General features: G+C 41.7%; 1 protein-coding gene across 1 annotated transcript in view; it reads left to right on the forward strand.

Annotated features, from left to right (window-relative positions):
* zdhhc2 (zDHHC palmitoyltransferase 2) overlaps positions 1-22,052 on the forward strand; it is a 129,046-nt gene extending 106,994 nt beyond the window's left edge. The window contains exons 8-13 of the mRNA XM_078221462.1: positions 8,248-8,380; positions 13,377-13,503; positions 15,708-15,800; positions 16,138-16,253; positions 18,241-18,316; positions 21,920-22,052. Coding sequence (XP_078077588.1) covers positions 8,248-8,380; positions 13,377-13,503; positions 15,708-15,800; positions 16,138-16,253; positions 18,241-18,281 — 510 coding nt within the window. The 3' untranslated portion in view covers positions 18,282-18,316; positions 21,920-22,052. The remainder of the gene's footprint in view (positions 1-8,247; positions 8,381-13,376; positions 13,504-15,707; positions 15,801-16,137; positions 16,254-18,240; positions 18,317-21,919) is intronic.
* Positions 22,053-27,475: the final 5,423 nt, after the last annotated feature.

The following is a 27,475-nucleotide window of genomic DNA, read 5'->3' on the forward strand; positions in this document are numbered from 1 at the left end:
TCTGACTGGCGTTGAAGCGAATTAAACATAAGGTACATCACACCTTGAATAAACTTCAAATATCAATAAAAGTTGGAATACACCACAACCCCCCCCCAACTCCTCTCATTCAACTACCTCACTTAGCCCCGATAATAAATTATAAATGCATTATGAATTACTTCCTTAGCAAAGACAACTTTTCCCCTCCCTTCAAAACTAGCATCTTCATCCCTTCTTTAAGAAAACTTCCTTCAGTTCTGATGAAGAGTCCTAGTCAACTCAAAGTCAACTCTGTTTCTCTCTTCACAAATGCTGCCAAACCTGAGTATTTCCAGCCCTTTCTGTTTTTATTTCATATTTCTAGTATTAACAGTATTTTGCCTTTATTTTCTTTGGTTATTTATTTTGTTAAGTTTATTTCATTCATTCTAACTTGTGCCTTTTTTATTGACTTCATACCATTTCCTTTCATCTCTTTTCAAGGATGAAATTCCAGTTAAGCGGCTGAAGGAATATTGGGTAGGAATCCAAATGCTTGATCAGTCCCATCTTTCATGATGGGAACTGATTAGTCATGTAGTTAGAAAAATGTTATCGCATTCATGTTTTAAGTTATAACACATCAGCACATCTGTGGAAAAGAACTAATTTTCTGTCTTGTTGGTAATGTCAAAATACTGTGACTGGAGTAGTTGTGATTTAGTAATAGTTGCCTCTGAAAGTGTAAGATTTTAGAAGCTATTACTTTTTGTTTCAGCTGCGCAGAGTGTCATTGTATCCAGTGTGTGGCACTGTGGCAGGTCCAAGTACTTCACACACATAGGGTGTGCCTGTTACTCAAATATTTGAGATCACAATTTTTTTTTAAAATTAAGCAAGCAGGGACTGCAGTGGTCCAAGAAGGCAACTCACCACCATCTTCCCAAGGGCAACTAGGAATGGGCAGTAAATGCTGGACTAGGCAGTAACCGGACATTCCATAAATGAAATTTTTACAAACGCAGATCATGAGCCTTAAGCACAACAAAAGTTTGCATATGTGTGTCTAACTGCAGTAAAACATCCCCAAGGCAGTTCATAGGATCATTATCAAGTGGAATTCCTAACACCAAAGCATATAGGGAGATATTAGGAGCGTAATTAAAGAAGTTGGTTTTAAGGAGCATCTTAAAAGTGGAAAGAAAGAACAAACAAAGAACAAAGAATACAGCACAGGAACAGGCCCTTCGGCCCTCCAAGCCCGCGCCGCTCCCCGGTCCAGGATTGAATCCTGAATCCAGGATCCCCGCCCAATTTCCCAGCCTATCTACATCCTAATATCCTATCCACCGAGCTGTCCCTCTCAGCTACGATGCTTTGTTCATCACAACCTATTAACTCACCCCCACCCCCCCATTCCAGACCATGTGATCTCCAGGGAGAGGCGAAAACCCAGAGTGAAAACCCCAGGGCCAATATGGGGGAAAAAAATCTGGGAAATTCCTCTCCGACCCCCTGAGGCGATTGAAACGAGTCCAGGAGATCACACTGGCCCTGATCAGAAAATGCTTCCCAACCCTATTCATTTCCACTTCTGCTTTACGAACACCATCTGAATTCCCTGCCCCCGAGACAGGTTCCCAACTATCCGCAGTCTCGCTCTGTACTGGCACCAGCAAGATGATCATAGAATGAAGCCTTGAAACGAGAAACAAAGAACAATTAGCCCGCACCGCTCCCTGGTCCAAACTAGACCACTCTTTTGTATCCCTCCATTCCCAATCTGTTCATATAGCTGTCTAGATAAGTCTTAAACGTTCCCAGTGTGTCCGCCTCAACCACCTTGCCCGGCAACACATTCCAGGCCCCCACGACCCTCTGTGTAAAATATGTCCTTCTGATATCTGTGTTAAACCTCCCCCCCTTCACCTTGAACCTATGACCCCTCGTGAACGTCACCACCGACCCGGGGAAAAGCTTCCCACCGTTCACCCTATCTATGCCTTTCATAATTTTATACACCTCTATTAAGTCTCCCCTCATCCTCCGTCTTTCCAAGGAGAACAACCCCAGTTTCCCCAATCTCTCCTCATAACCAAGCCCCTCCATACCAGGCAACATCCTGGTAAACCTCCTCTGTACTCTCTCCAAAGCCTCCACGTCCTTCTGGTAGTGTGGCGACCAGAACTGGACGCAGTATTCCAAATGCGGCCGAACCAACGTTCTATACATCTGCAACATCAGACCCCAACTTTTATACTCTATGCCCTGTCCTATAAAGGCAAGCATGCCATATGCCTTCTTCACCACCTTCTCCACCTGTGACGTCACCTTCAAAGATCTGTGGACTTGCACACCCAGGTCCCTCTGCGTCTCTACACCCTTTATGGTTCTTCCATTTATCGTGTAGCTCCTCCCTACATTATTCCCACCAAAATGCATCACTTCGCATTTATCAGGATTGAACTCCATCTGCCATTTCTTTGCCCAAATTTCCAGCCTATCTATATCCTTCTGTAGCCTAGGTAGAGAAGCAGGGAGGTAATTCCAGTGGTCAGGGCCTCAGCAGCTTAAAACAAGACCATTAATGGTGGGGCAAGGCTAAGATCAAGTGTAGTATGAAGAGGATGCTGCACTTAGTTGAGGCCATTGGGTCACATTTAAGCTTCATATTCATATGAAGCAATTTTTAAAAGCGGCATCTCGGCCTTTTGACTAAGATGCAAATGAGATCAAGCCTTGGAGGAGGAAACCTCCCCCTCCTCCAATCAGCTTGGCTCATGTAGATCAGGCCCAAGACAGGTGTGAAAGCCCTGTCTTGTCAGCTTGGATTGGAAATGTCTCAACTTGTTGAGACTCTGAATTGGACTTGATTTGATTGAATTGGAAAAGTATATAAGAAAAAAAATTAATATGGGAAATGAAGATGGGGTGCAATGCCTCACCTTGTCAGCTTGGATCTTGTTTGTCCCTCTCCTGGAGAATATGAATTGGATTCAATTTGAATTTGTTTTTTTGGAATAAAAAAATTAAAAACTAATATGGGAAATGAAATGCACAAGAAACCAGAATTAGGGGAGAGCAGATATCTTCTGTTTGTTGGGGTGGAAAAGGACACAGTGATGAGGAGGGGAGAGGTCATGGAGGGAACTGAAAAGAGGGAGTAGAATTTTAGAATGAAAGTGTTGCTTAACCAGGAGCCATTGTAGTTCAGCAGGAACAGGGACGATGGGTGAACAGGGTTGTTGCAAGTAATGACATGGACAGCAGAGATTTGGGCAAGTTTAAATTTGTAGGGATCTCAAGATAACTCCAGTTAGGCATTCTAACCACCATCTATGTTGGCAAAACATATTCCTGCAATACAGATATTGATACTTGATGATCGGCCAAGCAGACTGCTAAATTGTTTCGATTGGTGTGTCTCAATTATTTGAAACTATTTACTGTCATGAATTGATGTTTTCATTCAATTAATTTCAACATGTCCAAATCATGCTGGCTTTCTTGTATATTATTCTATATTATTGCAGCAACAGAAGTCTTAACCACCCAGGGGGCAAAAGCTTTTGTTGTGCCTTATCATTTACTTATACATTTTCAACCCACAATTTTGTATCCATTAAATATATTAGGTGGAGAACTATGAGCTGGAGGGGGGTAATTCACTGATGTAGGATCCTGGCATTCTAGAGGTCAAGTCCCTAAGACTGTATTTTTTAATCTATTTACATCTCTCACAAAAGAGAAAAACATCTGTGCAATAGTAGAAAAATGACCTGCATGTTTACAACTTATTCCGCTTTATTTTTTTCAGTTATTGTTTTGGCAGCCGTTTTCTGAGTTTTTTTTAGGCTGGCTAAGATTACTCGCTTTTCTCTGTTTCTTTTTTTCCATCCCCCAATCCCCTGTTGCACCCCCCCCCCCCCCCCCCCCGCTACCCACCACCACCGCCTCCACCCCTCACCCTCCAGAAGAAAGGTCAGTCCCAAACAGACTGACTTTAGCAATAACACGCTGAGGGTCAAACTTCCGCCTCATGGCTGGTATTTTGCATCAACTCCATTTGCCTGCACTATTTTCATATCCCCCAATCAGCTTAATGCCCCCCAAAAATACTTGGTACTTTTTTTATTCTTTCATGAGGTGTGGGTAGTGCTGACCAGGCCAGCATTTATTGCCCAACTCTAATTGACCTTGAGAAGGTGTTGGTTGTTGTAATATGCCTTTAAGAAATAGCAGCATGCTATCACTTTAAGGGAAGTGTGTCATGTGATCCATCTCAATTACACTTGAGCCTGGAGCTCTGATGTCCTCAGGCTTTCCTCCCATGTATATATATATTCACATGTGCCTAGAATTAATAAATGAGCCCACAATTCTGCACAATCCCTGATGAGTGATTGGTGCTTCTGTAACCCACACGACAGTGGTGAGCCGTCTTCTTGAACCGCAGCAATCCATGTGGTGTAGGTATATCTATTAGGCAGTGTTAGGAAGGGAGTGCCAAGATTGTGACAGTGAAGGTGAAGGAAAGGCGATGTAGTTCCAAGTCAGTATACTCATTAACCAGCTGTTCACATCACAGAAATAGCAAAGGTTCACAACTCTCTCAATTAAGATATTTTTTCCTGTCTCAATTCTAAGTGACCAACCCCTTATCCTGAGTCTGTGACACCCCCGCAGATCTAGACAATCGAGCCAGAAGAAACAACCTCTTAATATCTGGTCTGTTAGGCCCTCTGAGAACTATATATGGTTTAATTAGATCACTTGTCATTCTCCTAAACTTTGGTGAATATAGGCCCATTATTTTCAATCTCTTCTCATAGGAAAGATCTGCTTGTCACAAGAATCAATTTAGTTAACCCTTGTTGCACTCCGGTAAGGCACGTATATCTTTCCATTTTAGTGACCAGCACACACACCATGTACAATCTGGACCTAAAGTAAAGTTTATTTATTAGTCACAAGTAGATTTACATTTTACTGTGAAGATCCCCTAGTCGCCACACTCCAGTGCCTGTTTGGGTACACTGAAGGTCAATTTAGCATGGCCAATCCATCTAACCAGCATGTCTTTCGGACTGTGGGAGGAAACTGGAGCACCCGGAAGAAACCCACGCAGACATGGGGAGAACGTGCAAACTCCACATAGACAGTGACCCAAACCAGGAATTGAACCAGGGTCCCTGGCGCTGCGAGGCAGCAGTGCTAATCACTGTGCCACCATGCGGACCTGTATTAGCAATACCACAATATTGTTAGAGGTGGTTATGCTGTTGGCCTGAAACACACATTAGCTTCTTGCACATTCAAATAGGCATTAGGTTTCATTTGTAACTCTTCTGGAAAGCCTTTGCCCTGAGTGAACCCTCATGCGGACTAATCACCAATCCATAAAGCTGGAGGCCCAAATATGTACATGTTTTATTCATACTTACCTTTATGTGGAGGCAGGAGTGTGCCTTCTGACTCTACTGGACTTTGGAGACATTAACCTTCCCCTGTTTCTTTCTTCCTTCCACTGCCATAGTCATAGAATGGTTACAACGCAGTAGAAGGCTATTCTGCCCTTTATGTCATGCCAGCTCTCCTCAAAAGCATCTAAACTAGTCCCATTACCCCACGCTTTGCCCATTGCCGTGCAATTATTTCTTCAGATAATTATCCAAAGCCACAATTGAATCTGACTCCAGTACAGGCAGTGCATTCCAGATCCAACCACTCACCGTGTTTAAAGATTTTTCCTCAGGGCACCAATATTTTACTAATCCCCTTAAATCAATGGGCCATAACTTCCAACCAGCATCAAAATGTGACAGACCCACTGGAGTTACTAGACTTTAAAGTGTACTTACTCAGCAATAGTGCTGAAACCTCCGAAGGCCAGAGCTGCTTGGGCCCTACATCGAAAGAGTCCCCGCAAGCCTCCGCAGAGTCCACCTACATCAGATTCAAGGAGGTCATGTCCCCGTTTCTATTGCACTGGCTGTCATAAGGCAGCTAAATTTAAAGGGCCCATTGAAATTGAAAGACCAGGGAGGTAAGTGTCCAAAGTAGTGAATGGGTTTGGGTGGTTGGAAGGGTCAGAGTTTAATGGGTGGGAGGTCAGGGTTGGGGAGTGGGGTGGGGACATGTTAGGATTTGCGAGGGGACAGGGTGTGGGAAGTTGAGAGGTCCAGCAGTCAGGTTAAGTTGCAGGGTCAGGGAGGGGAGGTTGTCTAGCCAAGTTGGTGAGGTTCATAGAAACCCTACAGTGCAGAAGGAGGCCATTTGGCTCATCGAGTCTGCACCGACCACAATCCCACCCAGGCCCTACCCCCACATATTTACCCGCTAATCCCTCTAACCTACGCATCTCAGGGGCAATTTTAACCTGGCCAATCAACCTAACCCGCACATCTTTGGACTGTGGGAGGAAACCGGAGCACCCGGAGGAAACCCACGCAAACACGAGGAGAATGTGCAAACTCCACACAGACAGTGACCCGAGCCGGGAATCGAACCCGGGACCCTGGAGCTGTGAAGCAGCAGTGCTAACCACTGTGCTACCGTGCCGCCCTGGGTTGGGATAGGTCTGGGGGGGACGGTCATGGTGTTGTCTAGACAGGTCAGGAGGGGATGACAGTAGGGTCAGGAGGGGGGTGTGGGGGCCTGGAGGTGAATAGAAGTCCTTGGGGGGGTTGGGGAATATCATGGGGGATTGTTAGTCTTGGGGGGGGGGGGGGTGCGGGGAGGGTGCCAGGGGAGTCAACAACAGTGTCAAGGATGTGAGGAGAATCCAGTCTAGGTATTTAAAACAGTTGCATTTCATTTCTTCTAACTTTTTCTGAATAGCTGTTAGTGTAACCCTGTCAGAACCATCCAAAGTTAACAATTTAAATCGCTTTGTTGGATGGTTGCCAACGCAGTGCAGTTGTCCATTGGAAGTTAGCAATTCTGGACAAGTGCCGTGCAAGTGCTTATCTCAGAAGTTCAAAGAGGGATTTCCCAGTGCATCTTTGGGATACCCTTCAAATCTGAAGCTGGGGAGCCCTGAGGCTCCCCAAATGAGCCAAAATGTTCTGGTTGTCAAGCTTTCTGCCAAAGGCAACAGTTTTTTCCATATCTCCTCTGTCAAAACCCTTCATGATGTTAAGCACCTCTATTAAATCTCCTCTTAACTTTCTCCTCTGTAAGGCTCCAGCTTCTCTGATTTATCAACATACTGAAACCTCTCATCCCTGGATACATTCTCATGAATATTTTCCTCACCTTCAGTAATGTCTTCACATCCTTCCTGAAGTGCGGTGCTCAGGAATGGACACAGTACTCCAGTTGATGCCAGACCAGTGTTCCCTTGTTTTTGTACAATTTATGTCCCTATTTATATAACCCAGGATCCCCGATGCTTTATTAACTGCTTTCTCAATCTGCCTGCCAGCTTCAATGATTTGTGCACTTAAACCCCTACATCAAGCACAGTGGTTAGCACTGCTGCTTCACAGCGCCAGGGACCTGAGTTCGATTCCCGCCTTGGGTCACTGTCTGTGTGGAGTTTGCACGTTCTCCCCGTGTCTGCGTGGGTTTCCTCCGGGTGCTCAAGTTTCCTCCCACATTCTGAAAGACATGCTGGTTAGGTGCAATGACCCGAACAGGCGCCGGACTGTGGTGACTAGGGGAATTTCACAGTAACTTCATTGCAGTGTTAATGTAAGCCTTACTTGTGACTAATAAATAAATAAACTTTTATCCCTCTGCTTATTTTATTTTATTTATTCTTTCACAAGATGTGGGTATTGCTGGTTAGGCAAGCATTTACTGCCCATCCCTAATTGTCCCTGAGAAGATGGTGGTGAGCTGCCTTCTTGAATAGTGCAATCCTTGTGGTGTTAGTACATCCACAGTGCTGTTAGGTCGGGAGTTCCAGGGTTTTAACCGAATGACAGTGAAGGACTGGCAATATTGTACCAGGACAGAATAGTGTGTGGCTTGGGAGGGGAAGTTGCAGATGGTGGTGTGAATGTTTAGGTTGGTGGATGGGGTGCCATTCAAACAATGTTTCGGGTCGCTGACCTTAGTTCAGGGCTCCTTTTGAACATCTTCCGATGAAAGGTCATTGATTTGAAATGTTCTCTCTCCACAGATGTATTTCTAGCAATTTCAGTTTTTATTTCAGATTTTCAGCATCAGCAATGTTTTGCTTATGTGCTGCAATGTGTAGCCCCAAAATTCCATGTAGCTGATAGAGAATTGTTTCAATGTTTCTAACTTATTTTATGATGCTTGTGTTTCTTTTTCCAGAATGGTCTGCCAGATACCCAAGCTAAGTTCCACATCATGTTCCTGTTCTTTGCTGCTGCAATGTTTTCCATCAGCCTATCTTCTCTGTTTGGATACCATTGCTGGTTAGTCAGTAAAAACAGGTCTACACTTGGTAAGATACACTTCTGATTTTCCATTTTGGCAAATGTTTATGATCGTGAGGAATTTTTAAATAACTATTATTTTGCAAGAGGTGTACAACTACATGCAGTATATCAGGCAGTGATAAAGTTACTAACTACAACAGATACAAGCTTAAGTTATAGATAAAACAACAAAGTAAACTTAAAGATGAAATTTCAAATCAGTCCCTGTGAGATATCATTGCGGAGCCGTTGCTTGAATTTCTTTTTTCTGAAGTGAAGAGGTTGAAACTTGAGGTTTGGTTTATCAGCTTTGATGGCTTCTGCAGTCAGCGACTCAGTGCTTTGCCTTTTCAGGTGGATTTAGCAGGTTTTTGGAGAGAGAGAAGGTTTCTTATTCCAGTTGTTGCTCTTGCAGATTACCTGGACTGTTTGGCAGAATAGCAGTTGATTTGTTAATATATCCTCTTTGTCCTCCCTGGGCCAAGAACCATCTCTGAAGTTGTTTCCCGGAGTTCTTCCAGGGCTTTTACTTGCCAATTGGTTGTTTTCAACCTGTCTCCATTGTAACCCAAATGGCTGCTATGCTGATTTTGATTAAGCATTGTTCCACCGGGCAAAGAAGTTAATTAAGTTGAGGTCCTTTGAAGTCCCTTCCTGACTCCTGTTCCCTGAGAATTAAGAATGTTTTTCATACCTTTTGGAATTCAAGGAAATCCCTGGAGAGGTCTTTACATTTTTATTGGAAATTTGTAGATAGCTCTAGGGGTGTGAATCTGACATGGTTTAAATGAACACAAGAAGGAGCTATGTTGCCTGTCCAAATTTACATTTTGCAAAAAGGCTTTTAAACTTGTTGTAAAAGTTTGAAAACAGGAATATGCCATTAAAACAGTTGTCCTCAAAATCTGTAATATCATAATTACACATTCATAACACATCTTTTATAATAGATTATAGCATTTTCCCTACTATGATGTCAAGCTAACAGATCTGTAGTTCCCTCTTTACTCTCTCCTTCCTTTCTTAAATAGTGGGGTGACATTTGCTACATTCCAATGGTAATGGCAATTAGTTTCTACCATTTGTGCCATCAATCATCTAACCTGTGCATTCAGAGTGTCTTTAATTCGGACTTTTTATTATTTTCGCAATCTCTAACCTGATCTGCTGCCTCACCCTTATACGTTCTGTCCCTACCTGCCACACTCAGGCTATCATTTTCCTTATGTCAAACTTAATCTCTTGCCTTGTCCTCACTCTTTAATTTATCACACCTTTCCTTACCTGATCCCTTGCCTCCACTAATTAAAGCCCTCTATACTGCCACAAACCCCTCTGGACATGAATTGAACATCCTCAATTTCATAACACTGATAAAACCTAGAAGAAAGCTTAGGCAGAAATGCTCCTCCCAAATAAATACATTGGGCGGAATTTTTCCACACACCCCTACGGACGCGTTGTGACAGCAGAGGCAACTTGCCATTGGCTGGCGACAGGATCTTCCGATCCTTCTGCTGGCAACAAGGTTTCCCATTGTTTGCACCCTCCACCACTGGGGAACCCGCGATGGAGGTTCGCCTTCAGCGGGACTGGATGATTCTGCCGGGAGGAACAGCTGAAAAATCCTGCCTAATGTCTCCGACCCAACATCGCAACCGCCAGGTGGAACATACCCCTGGAACAATCCTCATCAAAATACTGATTGGACATGGCCAATGTAGCTACCTGGTGTACAAGTGGCACCTTGAAACCTCACCTGGCTGCTGCTGTGCAATCCCTGACCTTAATAACATCTTGTCCCGACACAGGTTTGAGAGCAAGATTCTACAGTTACACTTGTTCTCCAGCAGGGCATTGGACTAATTAGGAAACTTGACATTGAAACTGATGACGGCTTCTGCTCCTAAAGCCATATGAAAGAAGTTTTATATAATAATTTTGTATTGTCAGTTTAAAATGTTTCAGTAATTAGCACAGCAAAATGATCAAATAAATTGGAATTCAGTTGATGAAGTATTTGAAAAACGTCAAATTTGTTGCCTTTGGATTTCTGAATTAGCTGGACAAAATATTAACTCTTTATCATCATTACCATACTAATGGAAAATTTGATTCTAAGTTTAACAAACAGTGTTAATTGTGACAGATAACTAACAAAAAAAATGCTTCACTTGTTCAACCTATTCAGAGTTAGCAGATTGATTTTTGCTGATCTATTTCTCTATGTAACACCAATTGTAACTTTAATGTTGCTGGCAGCTCACAGGATAAATGACCACTTAAAATATTTGTGTGAGGTGTCCCTGAGTTCCATCTTCAATGTGTGTCCTCTAGACAAACAGACTTTTGTAATTTGTTGTGTAAACAGAGACAAAAGGTCTCTTGTATTCAAACTGTGGAAAAGATGTAGCGATTGAGATTTTAATCAGTAGCGCTTTGTCAGCCAAATGATCTGTTGCTATTAGTGCCCTATTATTGGTGGCAGAGCTTTCAACCATTCTGGAACTCTCTCCTTAAGCCCATCTGCCTTGCCTCATCTGACATACCAAAAACTATTTTTTTAAATCGGGAACGCTGGATGACGAGAGTGATTGTGAGCTTAATGAAAAAGAAAGAGGCATACATAAATTTCAGGAAATCGAAAACAGATAAGGCTCTTGAAGCCTACATAGATAGCAGGAAGAAGTTCAAACAGGGACTTAGGATGGCTAAAAGGGGCCATGAAATGTCCTTGGCAGACAGAATTAAGGAGAATCCCAAGGTTTTTTATGTGTATGTAAGGAGGAAGAGGATAGCTAAGGAAAGGGTAGGTCTGCTCAAGGACAGTGGAGGGAATTCGTGTGTGGAGCCAGATGAGGTGGGTGAGGTCCTTAACGAGTACTTTGCATCAGTATTCACAAAGGAGAAGGATGTGGTGGATGGTGAGTGTAGAAAGGAGGATATTGACATTTAGGACATTTTGAGATAAAAAGGGAGAAGCTATTGGAGGTTTTGAAAAACGTTAAGGTGGATAAGTCCCCAGCGTCAGATAGTGTTTATCCCAGAATACTGAGAGCGGCAAGGGAAGAAATTGCTGAGGCCTTGACCAAAATCTTTGTATCCTCTTTAGTTACGGGCGAGGTACCAGAGGATTGGAGAGTAGCTAATATTGTTCCTCTGTTTAAGAAAGGCAGAAGGGATAATCTGGAAAATTACAGGACTGTGAGCTTTACAGCAGTGGTGGGAAAATTACTGGAGCAGATTCTTAGGGACAGGATGTACTGGAAGAGAATAGGCTTATTAGTGATAGGCAGCATGGTTTTGTGAAGGGGAGGTCGTATCTTACAAATTTGATTGAGTTCTTTGAGGAAGTGACAAGAAAAATTGACCAGGGCAAGGCAGTGGGTGTTGTATACATGGACTTTCGCAAAGCCTTCGATAGAGTTTCTCATGGCAGGCTGATACAGAACGCGAAGTTATATGGGATCCAAGGTGAGCTGGTAAAATGGATACAAAACTGGCTTGGGCATAGAAAGCAGTGAGTCGCAGTGGAAGGGTACTTTTCTAACTGGAAGTCTGTGACAAGTGGTGTTCCACAAGGATCAGTGCTGGGCTCTTTGTTGTTTGTAATATATATAAATGATTTGGAGGAAAATGTAGGTGGTCTGATTAGTAAATTTGCAGATTATACAAAAATTAGGGGAGTAGTGGATAGTGAGGAGGATTGTCAGAGGATACAGCAGGATATAAAATGGCTGGAGACCTGGGCCGAAAGATGGCAGATGGAATTTAACCCGGACAAATGTGAAGTGATGCGATTTGGAAGGTCTACTGCAGCAGGTAGAGCCCTTAGAAATATTAGCATACAGAGGGATCTAGGCATGCAGATCCACAGTTTCCTGAAGGTTGCAACTCAGGTGGACAAGGTGGTCAAGAAGGCGTATGGCATGCAGGCCTTCATTGGTTGGGGCGTTGAGTATAGAAATTGGAAAATCATGTTGCAGCTGTATAAGACTTTGGTTAGGCTGCATTTGGAGTATTGTGTACGACTCTGGTTGCCACACTATGGGAAGGATGTTGATGCATTGGAAAGGGTGCAGAAGGGTCACTCAGATGAGACACCAGCTTGCAGAATAATTCCCAGTTTGAGAGACTGGACTGTGACCAAATAGTGACATCCGTCACACCCCCCATTTGAAAGAGCCATGTCAGGAGAAAGACGAGGAGACAATTCATTGACCCGGGACACTCGGTGGATCAGAGCCCGGCTTCCAAGGGCGCTTTTTGTATCCCAAGCACTATCCCAAATCTGCCAGCAACAGCACTAAACGAGATGCCAACTCCTTGAATGAGAAAGAAAGACAAGATGGAATCTTCAGGAAAGTCAGAGGCATTTTGAACAAGCTTACTCCAGAAAAGTTTGACAAGCTATGCCTTGAGCTCCTCAATGTGGATGTAGACTCTAAACTAGTCCTAAAAGGGATCATTTTACTGATAGCCATTAATTGGTTATCACACAGGGGCCCTTGATTGTGGATGCATGCACCCATCCCGTTCAAGGAACAGCTGCCTCCTTCCCAAGGAGATGACACTCCTCTAAAGTTCATCTGGTCCTTTGCAGGAATTTGGTTTTCATTGTCCAACCCGTTTTGTGCTATCGCAAAATGAAATTCCAGTTTTGCTTATGCTACAGTATATTGTGCTTTTGAAATGGGAAGAGTTGTGAATAAATCATGTCTACCAGGATGTTGTATTATTCCCGAATAACTTTTTAACTGCTGTTACAAAGTTAGAAAGGCAAAGCAATGGAGGTAAGAATCCTATACGGGTTTAAGAAACAGTTTGATGCTGTGATAGGCACTGTCGGTTATTTCTGGATCAATGAATTAAGATGGGGAACAATGTCCTTCCTCACCCCTATCTGATTGTTAACGAGTTAAACATCAAGAGTACAATGGATAGTGTTCCAAGTGACAAAAGAATGGAAATATTTGTTTTTGGAACAGTTCAAATGCTACTAATAACTATATTTTGTTTCAGAGGCCTTCAGAGCACCTGTGTTTCGACATGGGCCTGACAAAAATGGGTTTAGCTTAGGATGCGGCAAAAATATGAAGCAGGTATTTGGAGATGAGAAGAAGTACTGGTTGCTGCCTGTCTTCACAAGGTACAGCTCATTTTCCTGAGTTTTCATATACTTGAAAGACGTTTATTCATTCAAATTGAAGACTGTATTACCATGAAGAATATTTTAAAACTGCAGTGAACCTTAACGTTTTCTGAGAAGTCAAAAGTTTCCCCACAACTGATTTTTTTGCGTTTGTAAAATTTGATTTAATATTTTGCAGTAAGCTTCCATTAGACAGTAGCACAATCACATAGCATGGCACTTACTGTTCTGTCACTTTAGTGAGATGCTGAACAACAGCAACTTTTTTCATTTATATGCTGGCAAGGAAGAGGGTGAAGGCATCTCCCCTCCTCTATGACATCGGTGCACTCATGTCCCTTAGCATCCCCCTGGGCTTCCTGCACCTGCTCATTTTCCGAGGAGGGCTCCTCCTCTAGTTCAGCCTCTGGCATGGCCTCACCCAGGCACTGTGCCTGTAGGACAACCCTGCACACCAGGCTATACATTTTTCCCTGTGGAGCACACAGTCCTTGCCCACTCCTGGGGTACTCCATCTTTCCAATGGTAGCTCCTGCTGCATGGCCACTGCTCTTCTGCACTCTCTCCTTTCTCAGACTTCAGGTTTGCAAGTTTTGACTCCCACAAAATTCTCCATTCCCGCCTACCACCAAACTTACTGTGAGCAGGATGGGAGAATTCTGCCCATGTTGTGTGCTCAATTGTCAACAAAGGTGTTGAATACAACAAGAAAAGGCTCCACATCACCCCTGGACTGCCTATCATTTGTGACTCTTTTTTCTATTTTGCGGCAGGACTGTCTACGACTCTATGATTTCTGTCTGCCAACTGCTAAACTTGAACAGGAGCTTTCACATCGTTCCCATTCCCAAACAGGACTGTGGAAAACAATGACCATCACAAACCACTATAGCCCTGACTTGTTAAGTGTTTGTGTGAACCATCCCTAATATACCCCACTAACAGGCCCCCACCCTATATTCTGGAGTCTGCATGCATCTTCTTCCAGCAGTACTTGCGCTATCCCTTAGACCCCCTTTTTTGTTTGTGCTTCACCTGGCTTTGTTTTGTCAGGGTTCAGCTTCCATCCCCTCAGTCTTCCATTGTCCATCTTCTTCATCGATCTCCTTGCCCCTCTGTCTGCCAAAGTGAACCCTCCCCAACCCCCGCCCCTATACATCCCTCCTTCCAAATTGCCCCCCTCTTGGCTTTGTTCGGACATATACCCCCCGCTCCCCAGCCTCACCTCACACCTCATCCCTGGTTGAAATTTGGACCTTAGTTGTTGTGGCTTTATGAATCCCGCAGCACAGTGCTGTCCAGATAGGCACTGTGTGTGGCACCAGGAGGGAAGGAGACCTCTGTACTCACCAACCCCAGGCACTGTACTGATCCATCTCAGTGACACAGAAGGATCCAGCAGCACGGTGCTGTCCGTGAAGACCAGCTCGGTGTGGTGATGAAGGGTGGGAACCAGTCTGCCCCGGCAAAGTGGTGAACAGCAAATCAGCACCATGGCAGAAAGACTGTGCTCACCTCAAAGTCTCTGCAGACTGAGATGCAAATGGTGTTTATGTCACCAATCAGCAAGACCGACCCGCCATTAACGATTGCAACACGATTTTACGCTGACAGGTTTGCAAGTTTTGACTCCCACAAAATTCTCCATTCCCGCCTACCGCCAAACTTACTGTGAGCAGGATGGGAGAATTCTGCCCATGGTGTGTGCTCAATTGTCAACAAAGGTGTTGAATACAACAAGAAAAGGAAAGTGGGCAGCACGGGTGGCACAGTGGTTATCGCTTCTACCTCACAGTGCCTGGGTTCAATTCCAGCCTCGGGCAACTATCTGTGTAGAGTTTGCACGGTCTCCCCGTGTCTGCGTGGGTTTCCTCTGGGTGCTCCAGTTTCCTCCCAAAGATGCGCAGGGTCGGTGAATTAGCCACGCTAAATTTCCCCTTAGTGTCCCAAGATGTGTAGGTCGGGGGATTAATGGGGTAAATGCATTGGGTTACAGGGATAGGATGGCGGGTGGGCCTGGAAATGATGCTCTGTTGGAGAGTTGGTGCAGACTCAATGGGCTGAATGGCCTCCTTCTGCACTGTAAGGTATACGATATCAAACAATAACACGATGTTAAATTACTACATGTGTTTTCTGAAATAAGCAATGATAAACTATGCATTTCAGAATTCTGAAACTTAACCTTTTTTCACATGCAGTCTAGGTGATGGTTGTTCCTTCCCAACATGTTTGGTGAATCAGGATCCAGAGCAACCCCCCACTCCATCTGCTCACAATTCTAATGCCAAAAAGTAATTATTATTTATTTATTGCCATGCATTTTCAGTGTAAAAATGTTTTGCATAACTGAATGTTTATCTTATAAGCACAAAGATATATTTCACTTCCTGTTTTTTAACTTTTATTTGAACCACTGTTTTGGAATTTGATTATTCTGCGTTGATTGACGTGTTACTTCTATAGTATGCAGTTCATCTTATAATACACATGATACATTGTAGTAGTGACTGAGATTTATTGTAGTATTGACTGAGATTTATTCGGTGGATAGGATTTTGCAATACCTTAGAGACTGATTCAGGGGAGTTACCATATGTTGAACTAATTCTTTAATCACCTGGTTTACAGTAGTACTGAACCACATCTATTTCCTGCCAAACCTTTAAGAGAGTCCCAGAATCATCTACTGGGTAGTGGCCAAACATGGTCTGAAGGAGTTTCTGATGATGAGAAAGGCAAGCTTGGTGAGTACTGGGATGTTTTATGATTTCAATAACTTCACAGAAACTAAAAACACACAATATTGGTTTGAAACAAAAACTACTGGGAAAATTGCAATTCTCTCACAGAAATTGGTTGACATTTGATCATTGCTCAAGTTAATAAACAGACTGTTGTTTATATGCACAAGACTTCAGTATCAAAGATTTCAAAGGGCAAAGCGTGGGCAGCACGGTGGCACAGTGGTTAGCACTGCTGCCTCACAGTGCCAGGGACCCGGGTTCGATTCCCAGCTTGGGTCACTGTCTGTGTAGAGTCTGCATGGGTTTCCTCCAGGTCCTCCGGTTTCCTCCCACTGTCTGAAAGACGTACTGGTTAGGTCCATTGGCCATGCTAAGTTCTCCCTCAGTGTACCCAAACAGACACCAGAGTGTGGGATTTTCATAGTAACTTCATTTCAGTGTTAATGTAAGCCTACTTGTGACACTAATAAATAAACTTTAAAGTCTAAGTATGACTAGTGTCAGATATGTTAGTATCATAATACTTGTTTTTTTGCCAAGGAAATTAGTGTTCTCTACAGTAGGGAATCACAAATTATAGAATAATATTGAATTTAGATTCCACTGGGTACCATGGTGGGAGCTGAACCCTTGTTCAAACTCTGAGTGCTAACCAGAGCCTCTGGATTATTTGTTGAGTGACATTGCCACTACACACCCATCTTCCTTCCTAACAGCACTGTTGGTGTACCTACACCACATGGACTGCAGTTGTTCAAGAAGGTGGTTCACCAAGGGCTATTAGGGGTTTGGCAATAAATGCCAGGCTAGTCAGTAATGCCCACATCCCATGAAAGAATATTTTTAAAAAGAACAATATTATCTGGATTTGTGATAAAGTGAGCTTGATGGTGTGAATACATGTCTTTTTCTCTCTTTTGATTTCCTTATAACTCAAACTGAAGGCCCACAACACTGCCGGATGCCATTGATTAAATACCTGTAAGACTGATTCACTACTAATACTTAAATTTGTGAGCCTACTGAAGCTGGAGATCTTCCCACATAGTTTCAGGTTACTACAAAAGAGACAAAGCAGCTTTAAAAAAAATGAAGCAAGTAGTCTAATTCAGATTTCCCTTTTTGTATAAAATATGAAATTTAATCACAGCATGTTAACTAGGTATTTGCACTCCAACAGTTACCAAAAATTACTTTTTTCTGCACACATCTGTTTTTGTAAACTTCATTTTCCGAATGACACTAACATGCTTGAATCTGTAGTACTTTGTCCTTTGAAATCCCTCAAACTGAAATCTTATGGGCATAATTAGTCAGTTTAATCACTTGAGCAATATTCAGCAGTGAATGCCATAAAAGACTTAAGTGTACTACCACCATCCTGCTGACTGCACCGTTCAGTGGCACCTCACTCCATTTGGTCGATGCGTGGCCTTTAAATCAATGTTGTTTAGGAATAGCATTGGCAAGGATGATTTTAGGGTCCCTTCTGTGGCCTAATGGGCTGAACAGGTAAAACACAAACATAGAGCAATGCTCTGGGGCCTCTGGCTCAAATCTCACCATGATAAATGGTAAAGCTTATTTCCTTAAATGTTACTTAAAACCCACCCCATGTGTTTGCCTTTTTGCAACAGGTTGAGCAAATATACACTAAACTCTGGGTGACATTTCACGCCCAAGTTTATTTGCTCTTGGACTATAAGAATTCTAGGTTTTCTAGCAAAGATCTAAAGTCCATTTTGTGGAATGCTTTACAGTAACAAAGAAATAAGTGTGAAAAGGGAATATTGTACTTTATTGGGTAACCACTGTCTCTGACTTTCTAAGCTGCTCAAATATTTGCGCTGTCGACTATAGAGATGTGAGATATTAAAAGTTCCATAATAATTGCAGGAAACAAATTTATACATGACTGCAGATGAGATGACCAACATGAAACTGCATCTTATATTACTGATTGGTTAATTGGTTGTTAACTTTATAGGTATGAGCAATCCTGTCATGGTCATAGAGAATGAGACCTAGCTACTCTTCAAGCAAACGTATATCAGCTGGCAAATGTAAGTAGATGAGCAAAATAGCATCATAACAGTGTGTCGTCCATCATTCGTCCACATCTCTCATACTATTTATGTGAAATATAATAACGTCTTAGTAATCCATCGATTCCATCAAATTGTGTATTTTGCTGTGCAATGGAACTAAAAATTCTGGCTTTTGTGCTCCAGGCAGCTCATTGCTATGGTGAAGGAGTATAAATAGCCAGTAGAAATCTTGCCTGTTTAAAATGCTGTATTGATTATCACTATATCACCTTGTAGAAACCTTGTTAATCTTTCAGTCCATGAATTTCCAATTCTGTTCTCCTGCCATAATTTTGACAGAAAATCAACAGAAACCGCTCTGTTTGTTTATTAACTTGAATGAAAATCTATAAGAATGTGCCTTATTTCACTTCAAGTACTGACCTGATCCCTGAATTTTTACTGTTGTTGTCCCCTAGCGAAACAGTGTCAGTGCAAATCTTCAGCCTTTTACTCCAGTTCTCCAGGGATTCCGCTCATCTTCTGATTAAGTTATTGCCAAGGAAATTCCAGGCCTTAATCAACATAACTTCACCCAGTTTTCTTTCCATTAATATCTACTTGCGTCAGGGAAAAGCGACAAGTTTATTTGGAATTTAGAAAAGCAAACTAAAGGTGAGATTAAAATAGGAAAAGAAATACTTCTGAAGTTTTGACGTCTCCTTACAAAAAATAGGAAGTTAGTCTCTAATGATCACGGATAAAGGCATGTTAAGCGTAACAAGGATGTAGTTGAATATCTGACCTTGAATGACACTATTATTTATCAGTGATGTTCAAAGGCATTTTAATTAAAACTGTACGTCCAAATTTGTGTTCATTTGAAACCTTCCCCCTGCGCCATCAGCCACAGATCTCCCCAATGGAAGCCCCCCACCAGCACTGCCCTTGGCTCCCCTCTCCACGCTGAGGGCTATGCTTACATGTGCCCTGGGTGGGCAGGTTGGAAGGGTTGGAGGAGATAGACAGATGTGGATGGATGATGCAGCAAGGCAGCCCATTAATGATATTAAAATGTATGGTTATGGGGGTCCCGTTCTTTCTGGGGGGGAACACCATCACTTCATTGGTGGAGGGCAAGAACAATGGCAATGGAAAAATCCCATTGGCATAAAAGTCATTTGGGGACTCACGTTGGATTCTCTGTCCCGACCAGCTTTCCTGCCCGTTGAAAATGGGGGTGGAGAATGCCAGCCTATATCTTTGACTTAGCTGAGGGAAGTGAGTGTAATATATCCAAGTTTGCACAGGATACCGTGCACATATAGCAAGCAATTATTAGGAAAACACATGACAGCTTAACTTTTATTGCAGGGGAATTGGAGGATAAGAGTATGGACATTTTGCTACATTTATACAGGACTTTGGTGGGACTATTCCTGGAGTATTGTGTACAGTTTTCATCTCCTTACCTTGAAGATGTATATACTTGCTTCAGAGGGGTGCAGCATGGGTTCCTGTGATGAAAGGGCTGTTCTATGAGGCAAGAATGAGTAAAGTAGGCCAATATTTACTGGCGTGTTGAAGAATGAGAGGTGCTCTCATTAAAATGTATAAAATTCTGAGAGGGCTTGATGGGTGAAACTCTGGCTGGAGAATGTAGGAATGGGGGTCATAGCCTCGGAATTAGGAGTCAGCCATTCAGATTGAGATTAGGAGAAATTTATTCAGAATTCTCTACCAAAGAGTTCTTGCTCCATTGGGTATATTCAGGACAGAGATTGATAGATTTTTGGACATTAAGTGAATGAAGTGCCATGGGATGTGTTTCGTTTAGGCTGCAGTGTTAGAGGCAGTCTTAGAAGCAAGGTGGAAAAGAAGTCTCTTTCTCTCTCTGTTTAACTTTGAAAATTTTACCTGTTAGCTGAAAGAAAGGCTTGTTGCAATGTTGCAGTAAAGAATGTGTGTTTTGGTGTTTTGGGGGAGTTGTTCTGACTACAAACTGCTGAGTTTTCAAGATCATTTAAAGTCAGCATTTAACCCAGGGAACTGGATTCCAGTATCATGTGAGCCTGTGCAGAGATAAATCTGTTTATAGGGTTTAGTTTATTGGATATTGGTTTTGATTGGAACATCTGATATATATTGGTTAAGGGTTGTACATTATTGTGGTTGTTTTCACTTGTAATTGATAAAAGTTATTGCTAATTTTTGTTCTGTATATGTTAACTATATTCTTAATAAAAGCTCCCTAGTAGGTCTTTTGAATCAGACCTGAAGTGAAACACATCATCCTTGTCCTAGCCAAATTCAAGATGCAAAACTAATGATTCAGGCGGGCTTCATAAAACACTTTGGAGTTTCTAATCTGAATTATGACAGGGGATAAAATGTAAATGCAAAGTTAATGTAGGGGTTTAGAGGTGATTTTATTGAATGGTGGAGCAGGCTCAAGGAGCATTATTTACTCTGTTCCTATTCCTTATGCTCTGATGTGAATATTTAGGCTATTAATCTGTGGGCCTAGAGCTGTAATGTACACCAGGCTCACGTTCATTTTCAACATCCTGAGGGATCAGATCATGGGAGGCAAAATGTAGGAATTCATAAAACTTTATTGCAACTCAGAGGTCTGCTGAGAAGAATGAGAGTGTGCCTAACAGGCCACAAGTGAAGTCAAAATAGTTGAGAAAGTTGTCATTCAGGGCATTGCGACATCTGGATCATTTAGTCTGTTCAAGTCACAGATGTGCCAGAAAGCAATCTGGTACAGACAGTCATCACTGCATCAGGTATGGCAGAAGCAGTGGCAGGGCTGCCTCAATCCCAGGAGACATGTCTATTGAACTAGCAAGCAGTCTTGTCAACTCAAAATCCCTTCACTAGAGAAACACCATAAATTTAACACTAAAAGAGATATGGGAGGGAAAACACTAAATGCAGATCTGCCTGTCACGTGGCAGGAAATATACTGTCAGCACTTTAGGGACAATTTCCCAATTGTGAGTCATAATGCACACTTGCACTCCTGAGCTGGGAGAGCTAGGCACACACTAGATTTAGTTTCATCACCATAGTAATATGTTCCCTGCATATTTTCTAAGTACACATTTTGACACAAAATAGATAGGAAATCGGAAGTGCAATATCTCTTAACATGCTGCTTATTTCTTCTCATGCATTCGGTGGACTATGATGTAGAAGCTGACTGTAGATTTAGAACGAAGGTCTGGAACTTCCCCTTTTAACCCTTCGACTCTGGGTGTTCTCCTGGAAGGGGTACAATACGCAATCATCACAAATTTTGGGACCAATGATTCCCTCAAAATGAAGGAACCATGAGAAGCTAATTGGAGAATCTCTATTGTTTTCTCCACAAAATTGACCACATGCAGGCTGGGATTTTGTTGAGCAAGAAACCTCCGTCAGTTTTGTGGTGGAGGCCCGATGGAATCAAGTGCACTTTAATAAGCAATAGAACACGCCATTGTGTTTATAAATGTTTACATTGACCTGCCTGGACAGTGGGCATGGTAGAATGGAACAGACGGGTTTTACAATGGGCAGGCAACCCCTCTATCAGATTATTGAAGATTATTTACCCCATTGTGAAATCTAAACCTGGTGTATCTGCTTTAGCCCTAGGTGCAGCTGCTATTGGAGGAAATTCTGGGAAGAAACGTTCTCCAAGATCCCAACCATCACCTGCCCACCATCCTTGTCAGATGTCTGTGCCTCTGTGGGCATGCTCCAAAGGAAATATTCCATGACCAATTGGCTTTTCTACTATCACTGCTTAACACATAAAAACATATTGGTCCAATCACCCTTAAATGTACTTTGGGGAATATAATTCTATTCTGAATGTATTTGCTTAACAAAACATGCTTAACATTTATGGCAAGAGAAATTGGCATTGCAGCAGGTATGAGGTGACTGAGCAAAAGATGGTACCCTGCTCATTGAAATTGTGCTAAAACAACATTGGTTGTATTACTGCGCGTATTATGGAATTGCCTTGAATTCCCTATCAAATCGTATATGTACAAGGGCACATATTCTTTGGGAGCAGTACGTATGATAACATTTTGTGTCTGAATGAAATTAACAGCTTCCTTTATAACAGGCAATGTTAAGGATTTCATAAGTATAGACTTTAAACTTAGACATTTTAAGCAGTGACGTTTAAGAGAAATTAGATGACTTAACAAGAATATGCCTTTGATTTATACACTATGGGACTCGTATTGAACTTTTTGCAATGATTTGGGGCAAGAATATAATATTGTGGGGTTTTGCTCCCCAAGCTTCTCCTGTGGCAGATATTTTACAATCTTGCTGCAGCTTCTTGCAGTAGTTGCTGGTTACAGGGCCACAGTGGTGCAGAAGAAAAACATGCAGCTATTTTACAAGATATTGTAGACCTGCAGTATTCTGTAATATGCTTTACTTCTAATGACACATTCTACAGACCCCAAATGTGGCATTTGATCATTTTTAATTTATTTATGTGGACTGAAATTGGCCTCTTGAGAAATACCCCCATGGCCAGTTTCTGGGACACAAAGTTGCCCCTATATAAAAGTTAAGTTAGCATGATAAATCCAGTCAACGTGTGTCCGGTTATCAAACTGTCTTGTAGTTGAGTGAACAAAGTGAATGATGCACACAGAAGTGTGTTTTGCATCATTTGTACATCACAATAAGTACGTGACATGAACGTGTCATTTTTATGGCACCAAGTGATTTAAAATGAAAACTTTTTGGGGAAGAGATGGAGTGGAAAAAGCACAAATTGTCCCCCTCACAGTGCCTTTATTAAAAGATGGGCTCAGTGTTTGAAGCCATTTGAAACAAATTATCAAGAACATCTGGTTACTCAATCTTGATGTGTTTTGGCAGTATCCCAATACCAGCTTAGAATTTAAACCCCTTTAATTTTCTCTCCAACTGGTTTATCAAAGTAAATTCCAACAATTGCTGAGGTAACTGGGACTAAAGGCTTTCTCTGTGCAATGAAAGCTAGAGTAGTGGTAACAGTGATATTTAGTTAGGTTTTATTGAAGGTACATGTATTTCTGGCTGCTTTTTAAAAACACATTAATAAATAAAGCCCTCTTTTATGTCAATTTTAAAACAGGTCAGTAAACAAACTTATAATCATCCAATCTTATTATAATATACTTGCATTTATTGAAATAAAAGTAGGAACAGTTTTGAGGGTTGTGTGCTGCTGGAGCTGCAGGTTTCTTAAATAAAGGCAGAAACACTCATCTAAATTGGGAAAGATGAATGATGTTGTTGCAATGCCATTAGAATGAATACAACAGCCAAATTATTTTGATTGTGTGTTATGCTGAGACATTTTGTACTATGGAGTTTTTCTGTGAAAAAATGGGGTTTAGATATTCAGATTGACATTACCCATTTAAAAAACAAAGTACACTTCAGTGACTTAAACATAATGTATTGTGAACCTTGTCAAATGTTGTTGAAACTGGTGATATGACCTCTTTGCTTAATACAGTACTGTTTCAAATATCAATGAATATATGCAATTGCAGGCATTGGGGGAAAAACTTATTTTGTCAAAAGTTAAAGACCCTAAAAATGCACCCAGTATTTCAGCTTTGTTACATTCTTTAGAAGCTTAGGGTATTGAAAAATATACACAGAGAAGATATGACAAAAGCCTCATGGTATGAGCAACAGAGAAAAGGAATCATGACTCAAGTAAACTTAATTAAAACCCAGGGGGGAATTTTCCCATCCCGCCCGCTACAGGAATCAGTCCGTTGACTTCAGGCGGGATTTTCTGGATGTTTGGATTTTTTGGCTCAGCCGGAAAATACCTCACCTAGAGTTTATAACAAGATTGAGGAAAATCCTTGTTCCTCAAGGGATGTGTTAATGGTATTTTCAGGAATGTGATTGATAACCATCTTAATTCTCTATCACACAGCAGTTAAGTTCCTATTTATTACAACATCAAGTATAGTGATTCAGTCTTGGCACATATTTATGCTTGCCTCTGTTAAATTATGTCCATCACATTGGTGCCTCCCAAAAACATTATTGCTCAAAAGATCTGCCCAAATGATAGCAGTGTAATTAAAAGTATAATGACTTGAGGAGAATTTATACTCCTAGTCTTCAAAAGTTCTTGTTTGTTTGATCTGTTTCTTAAAATTTAATTCCCATTTCACTTTTGTTGTTGTATTACACATAAAACTGGCCATTCAAATTGGAAATCAGTTCTATATTGATTCCCCAATGCTTATTGAACTTGAAATTAAAGTCTGTCTATTTTTCTGACATATCGGGGAGAGGAGAAGGGGCTTAGGTTACAATCACCGCACCTGAATTGTGAGTTCCAAGGAGCCCACAATATTGGGGCTCAGACCTCATTAACTTAAAATCACGATCAGCCCCCTGTCTGCATTATACTGGCCCTCAAGTCAGGGAGGGATGGGCGGTGGAGTTAGATCCCACGGTGGGATCAGAAGCTGGAAGGTGTGTGTGCATGAATGATCATCTGGCCTTTGGAAGGGAAGAGCTCGGGTCTTGGGTGGGGGAGGGATCAGTTTATAGGACAAGGAGGGATTAGGCCTTGAGAATGGAATCAGGAGAGGGTATAGACCTGGTTCAAGAATGAGGTTGAAGTGGAATGGAAAGTGAGAAGGTGGGTTGGAAGATTATGGGGGGAAAAAAATCTTTATTGTTCTGCCAAGAGGAGAATTCTTGCTTCAACTGGCTCCACATTCAGGTCGGTGCCTTTCCTGCCAGTTGGCATCACATTGTGTTGTGTAAGTTCACATGTGATAAGTGAAGCACTTAGGCATTCGAAAATTGAGAACTGCTGCTGCAAGAATAATGCAGAACCTTTCTTTAGTTAAATTACTTCCCTCTGATTGTCCTGACAAGGGGCCGTGATGACGTTATCCAATATGGTGGGTAGTGCACCTCCCACCTGCCAAATTTGTAGACTTTAGATCCAGAGTATAAAATATGAAACACGAGAAAACAGTTCACATTGTCAGACTATATGCAATCTTGGATTGTTCCAAGCCCATGTATCTCTTCCAAATTAAATCAAGTAAAACTCATTAAGAAATAATTTGCATTTATGTAACACCTTTTACATCCTTGAAAATGCCAAAGCATCTAACATCCAATTAAGTACTTTTAATATAAAATTACTGCTGTAATGTAGGGTCTAGCTGAGGGAGTATCAGGAGTTAAGAGCTAAATGAAAAAGGAAGACTTGAACACAGATTATTACCTGAGCCACATGCAAATTGGCATAGAGGAGATGGATTGTTTAAGTTAACATTTGGCTAAAGGGCTGGTGTGGGAACGAAAAGTTCTGAACATGGAGCACTGCACTATACAGTGACAGGAAGAAGCTATACCACCAGAATAGCTTCCATTTAAACCAGCATGGGACCATTACTCTGATGGAATGTGTCAACAGGAAGACTTTAAAGGCCTTAAACTAGTCAGACAGGTGAAGAGAGATCTATAAGAAATGAAACAAATCTAAAGAGGAATGAAAGGCGGCATGGACAAGTTGGGCCGAAGGGCCTGTTTCAATGCTGTAAACTTCTATGACTCTATGAAACAAGAAAACAGAATACAGAGCAGACTGGAGGAAGGGAGGATATAAATGGCCAGGGAATAGCTAGAATGATAGAGTGTAAAAAGATGGTTACAAATAAAGTGAGAGGAACTACTATTAAAAATGATTTGAACTCTCTGTGCATGTCTCTAATAAAACAAGGGAACTGGGGACAATAATACATTGTGAGAAACCAGACACAGTCGGGACTACTGAGACATGACAACAGAAAATTCAAGACTGAGAATTGAACATTGCAAGTTGTAACATATTTAGAAAAAACAGAGAGGGAATTGGGGAGGTGACATTGCTGTAGTTTCAATGGCAGTAGAAAAGAGTGACACAACCATCAGAAAGACAGAAATAGAGAAGAGAGATAATAAAGGACTGATCACACAAAAAGGGGTAGTCCACAGCCCATCTAAAAGAGAGGTAGAAAAAAAAAATGCAATAATTAGGAAAATGAATAAAAATCATAGAATGATCACAGCTGATTTAAATTACTCCGCACTGTCTGTGTGGAGTCTGCACGTTCTCCCCTTGCCTGCATGGGTTTCCTCCAGGTGCTCTGGTTTCCTCCACAGTCCAACGATGTGCAGGTTAGGTCAATTGGCCATGCCAAATTGCCCCTTAGATTCTATGATTTAATAACTATTTTAGTTAATAATTTTACCACTTAAATAACTTTCAGATATAGTTTTGTAATAAACTAACCTTTACAAAGATACAAAGTTACAATGATTAAAATGCAGATAAAGGAAAAACGATGAGATTTCGAATCAGTTTCTGTGAGATATCGTTGAGGGCCTGTTGCTTAAGTTCCTTCTTTCTGAAGTGAAGGGGTTTGTTCTAGCAGCTGCAATGGCTTTTTCAGGTGGACTCACATCAAGCAGGTTTTGGAAGAGTGCAGAAGTTTCTTGTTCCTCGTTAGTTCTGCGGTTATGGCACTTGCAAATTGCCTGGACTCTTTAGGCAGAATGTTGATCTCTTAATGCTTTCATCTACGATTCCCTGTGCCAGAGCAAAACCCCCTCTGCTGATATCTCTAAGTTCTTCTTGGGAGATCTGCACTCTGCCTCCCAAAATGGCTTCTTTCAGCCTCCTTTTTATCCCATCAAGAAACAGAAAAATGGCTGCTATGTTAATTTTCAGTCTGTCCCCATTTTATCAAACAAAGAAGTTAATTGCATTGTGATCCTTTGAAGTCTCTTCCTGTTTTCTGTACCCACAGAAGTAAAAGTGTTTAATAACACCTTTTTGGAAGATTCAGTGTGGACACCCATGGAGAAGTCTTTCATTTTAATGACTCTTTGTAGCCAGCTCTAGAGCTATGAGTCTGACAAACTTTGATCTAACACAGAGAACTGCCATGTTGTCTGTTCTTGTTTCCATTTTGTAAAAAGGCTTTTAAACTAAATGTAAAGGTTTGAAGACAGAAATGTGCCTTTAAAACAGTTGTCCTTAGAATTTGTAATATAATAATTAGGTGTATATGACTGTGATGTATATTCTGGGTAATTCAAAATTTATTTATTAGTCATAAGTAAGCTTACATTAACACTGCAATGAAGTTACTG

The sequence above is a fragment of the Mustelus asterias genome, chromosome 1 (assembly GCF_964213995.1).
Source record: "Mustelus asterias chromosome 1, sMusAst1.hap1.1, whole genome shotgun sequence".
NCBI classification, from domain to species: domain Eukaryota; kingdom Metazoa; phylum Chordata; class Chondrichthyes; order Carcharhiniformes; family Triakidae; genus Mustelus; species Mustelus asterias.